General features: G+C 42.9%; 1 protein-coding gene across 1 annotated transcript; it reads left to right on the top strand.

Moving 5' to 3' along the window:
• Window positions 1-553: 553 nt before the first annotated feature.
• LOC130405664 (trace amine-associated receptor 13c-like) lies at window positions 554-1,588 on the top strand. Its single transcript, XM_056610837.1, has one exon. The coding sequence runs from the start codon at window positions 554-556 to the stop codon at window positions 1,586-1,588; it is 1,035 nt and encodes a 344-aa protein (XP_056466812.1).
• The last annotated feature ends 2,313 nt before the right edge of the window (window positions 1,589-3,901 follow it).

Raw genomic sequence — 3,901 nt, 5'->3', positions numbered from 1 at the left:
GGTATACATGATTATTATTGCTTTGACATCATGGGCAGTAACATCATAGGATTTAGGTCTGATATTAACAAACCTATAGGTGAGGGGACTGATCATCGGAAGCCATGGCTGGAGAGGCAATGTTTGTGCACGCACACACACGAATGTGTGTGCGAGAATGCGTTTTTTGTTTTTCTGCTTTTCAACCTATTCTGCTCATCTTTGGTCCAAAATAAAACAAAGTACAACTATGGACATTGTAAATGTATTATGTGTCGAAAACACGTTGAATACAATAAAAAAAACGTATTGTAGGGGACCTTGTGGTAATTTTATTTTATTTAAAAAAATATATATATTTCTTTTTTTAATTTATCGGTGACAGGAGTACGCATGAAAACATTTCCCCAAAGGAAGTTTGTTGTGGTTACGTCTGTATGTATTTACCTGATTGGTTCACTAGTGTTCTGAGAGATGTATATATATCATGCTCTGTGAGGCTTAGGCACGCTTAGCCGCGCCCAGATTCCATGCTGAGCTGGAATAAGTGTGTGTGTGTCTGTGTATGTTAATAATGACTGATATAATCAATCAGGTGGAGCAGCAGCTATGCTACCCGGGCTCCAACACCTCGTGCCCTAGGGCCGAGTTCCATCTGGGGGCCCAGGTCGCTCTGTACACGCTGTTTGTGTTGGGCATGCTGGTCACGGTGGTTGGAAACGCCATTGTAGTCGTGTCCATTGCTCATTTCAAGCAGCTGCACAGCCCCACCAACGTGCTGGTGCTCTCCTTGGCTCTGGCCGACCTGCTGCTGGGGGTGACCGTGATGCCGTTCAGCACATTGCGCGCCGTCCAGGGCTGCTGGTTCTACGGCGACACCTTCTGCCTTCTCCACTCCGCCTTCGACATGTTCCTCACCTGCAACTCCATCTTCCACCTCATCTGCATCGCGGTCGACCGCCACGAGGCCGTGTGCAAGCCCCTGCACTACTCCCGCAACATCACCATGACCGTGGCCTGGCTCATGGTGTCTGCCAGCTGGGCCCTGGCCGCCCTCTACTCCTACAGCCTGATATACTCCCAGGCAAACATCCGAGGTCTGGAAGATTACCTGGCATCCATATACTGCCTGGGCAGCTGTAACCTGCTGTTTAACAAGCTGTGGGGGACACTGGACACCATCATTGCATTCTTCTTCCCATGCACCATCATGGTGGGCTTGTACGCAAAGATCTTCCTCGTGGCCAGAGAGCACGCGAGGAAGATTGACGACATGGGGGGTCACGGCGGGACGTTGAATGTTAAAGGCGCAGGCGGGCAGACCAAGCGTTCAGAGCACAAAGCGGCCAAGACTCTGGGTATTGTGGTCGGAGCGTTTATCTTTTGCTGGATGCCGTTCTTCCTGAACTCGATCGCCGATGCCTACACAGGTTTCAGCACGCCTGCGGCCGTCTTCGAGGTGTTTGTTTGGCTGGGTTACTTCAACTCAACCCTAAACCCTGCAATTTATGCCCTCAATTATCCCTGGTTCAGGAAAACCTCTCGCCTTATTTTCACCCTGAAAATATTCACCAGTGACTGCTCGTCCATGAATGTGACTGTGAATTGAATGTTAGGGTTTTCGTTAATCTGTCTGCTGAAATATACATTGTTGCAGCATGTTTGCTTGTAGATCCAGAGACTTTACTTACCTGTTTATATTCAATGTGCAAGGATGCCTTTCATCCATGCCCGAGAGAAAAGTCACATTGGGCGTCTCGTCCCTTTGGTGGGACTGAAATATTTTTGTCAGTTCTTAGGAAGGGACTGCTTCTATTCACTCAGATAATATATTCAACACATTCATTATTCCCTGTAACCCTTACTATTAGATAAGATTAGTTGAATATATGTCAGATAATTTCTCAAGGGAACTGCTATTTAAATAACACTTTTGTCATGAGGCAAAGATTGAGAGCAAGTGTTGGGAGAATGGAAATGAATCAATTTCGCAGATGTTAAACATTTTGGGGAAAAACAAATAAACATTGAGGAATAGAATACCTTTTTTTCATGAAAATAATCTTTAATTGGCATTGCACAACGACATTATAAGGTGTGATAACCCCGCTCCAACTGGGGCGGTCGAACCACGCCAGCACCGGGAACAGCGCCCTCTCCGCGGACAGGGAGTCCGAGAGAGGTATGTGCCGTTCATGTGCCGTTTTTACCCCATAAGAGGAAGAACTTATGTTGTCTTTTGTTTTACCTTTTTTCCACGTGAGGTGCACGAATTAAAACCGTTGACCCGAAACCCTGTTTTGAGCGTCTCCTTTGCAAATCCCAGCCGCTGACGATCGGGGTTGTCACAAAAGATTTGGCCTTAGATTAATGAGAAGCTAGAATGTAGACATAATACTGCATATACAAATGGTTTCAGTTCGGAATACACATACAATAACGTTTTTTAACAATCAACACATGCATACATTGACCACAATCTATTACAAAAACATATAAAATACAAAGGAAAAATAATATTATTACCATAGATTATATACAATAATACAACATGAAATGTACAAATACTGTTTTATAGAAAAAAAATTAAGAAAATCTGTTCTAAGAATTCGATCCATACATATTTAAATCATTTGCACAATCCCTCTGAGTCTGATCATGATCTCAATTCAACATCATCAGCATCACATATAAGCATAATTTTCAAAAGACAAAGTCTGTAGGTTTTCAGTGTGTTTATTTGCTGTTGGATTGGATGATCGTCGGGGTCACGTCGGGTTTTCCTCACAAAATAGCATTGGTTGCCTTCACGGAAACCTAAAATCTAGAATAACTATTAAAATCTTGGTAGTGTCTGTTAATAATCCTGCAAAAAAAAAAAAAACAGCAGTTTTTCACTTTTTCAATTTCAGACCAAATAATAAATACAGAAAATACATCTTTCCACAATAGATGTGTAGCAGCATTCATGAAAAGGGTTTTCATCTGACTTTTAGAGGCCGGACGTAAACAAGAAGCAAGGACAACTGTAACACAAACATTACTGCAGTGTCAGGAATCTGCAGTGCTTTCAACAGGGTCCAAAAGGTGAATCCCTCGGCCAAGTATAACATTTGTGTTTATGTGTGGGTGTGTGTACGTGTGTCGTATGCCCAACCTGTTACACTGGGGGTCTGTTCCTCCCGAGGTGGTCACCTTCTGTCCTCTCCCTCACCATGAGTTTGAGCAGTGTCAAGCCAGCTTTGACCAATGCCCTCACCTGTCCTCCACATTCTGCCCATCCACCTCCACAATGGCGTCACCCCGCAGCAGACCAGCCCTCTGGCCAGAGCCCCCCGATGCCACCTGGGTATCACGAGGAAGCAGGACAGGAACTCAGGATATGAAAGTGAAGCCAATGGTATTGACATGACACACAAAATGTGTCTTTTGATTTTGATTTATTAGGATTCCCATTAGTAACACACCGGAGTGAAAGCTAGTCTTCCTCTTCCCTGTTTCTGAAATATAACAGACAACAGACAATCACTTGTTTGACATTATGTCAACCAAAAAAAAAAATAGATGCATAATAAACAACAATAATAAACAACAACATGATAAAAAGAACATCAGAATTACAAATATAACAAAGGTAAAAAAGATATAAAAGCTACACGAAAAAATGAAAACATTAAAGATGTATATACATTACATATGCACCAGATGTTTTTTTCGCAGACTTTTTAAAGTTGTATTTGGTATTAATGCTAGGACGTTAGTTCATTTCATAATGAAATTGATCTGTTTATGGTATTTTTAAGTAGATTGGACCTCGGTCTGGGTAAAGCTAGATATCCGTTACTTGCTCCTCTAGTGCTATGACCGTGTCTGTAAGACACACTGACTAAACCATCAGCAAAGAAGGCGGGTCTTTGCAGTT

This window comes from Gadus chalcogrammus, chromosome 16 (genome assembly GCF_026213295.1).
Source record: "Gadus chalcogrammus isolate NIFS_2021 chromosome 16, NIFS_Gcha_1.0, whole genome shotgun sequence".
NCBI classification, from domain to species: domain Eukaryota; kingdom Metazoa; phylum Chordata; class Actinopteri; order Gadiformes; family Gadidae; genus Gadus; species Gadus chalcogrammus.
The sequence above is the reverse complement of the archived record's forward strand: the minus strand, read 5'-3'. Positions and strand labels throughout refer to the sequence as shown.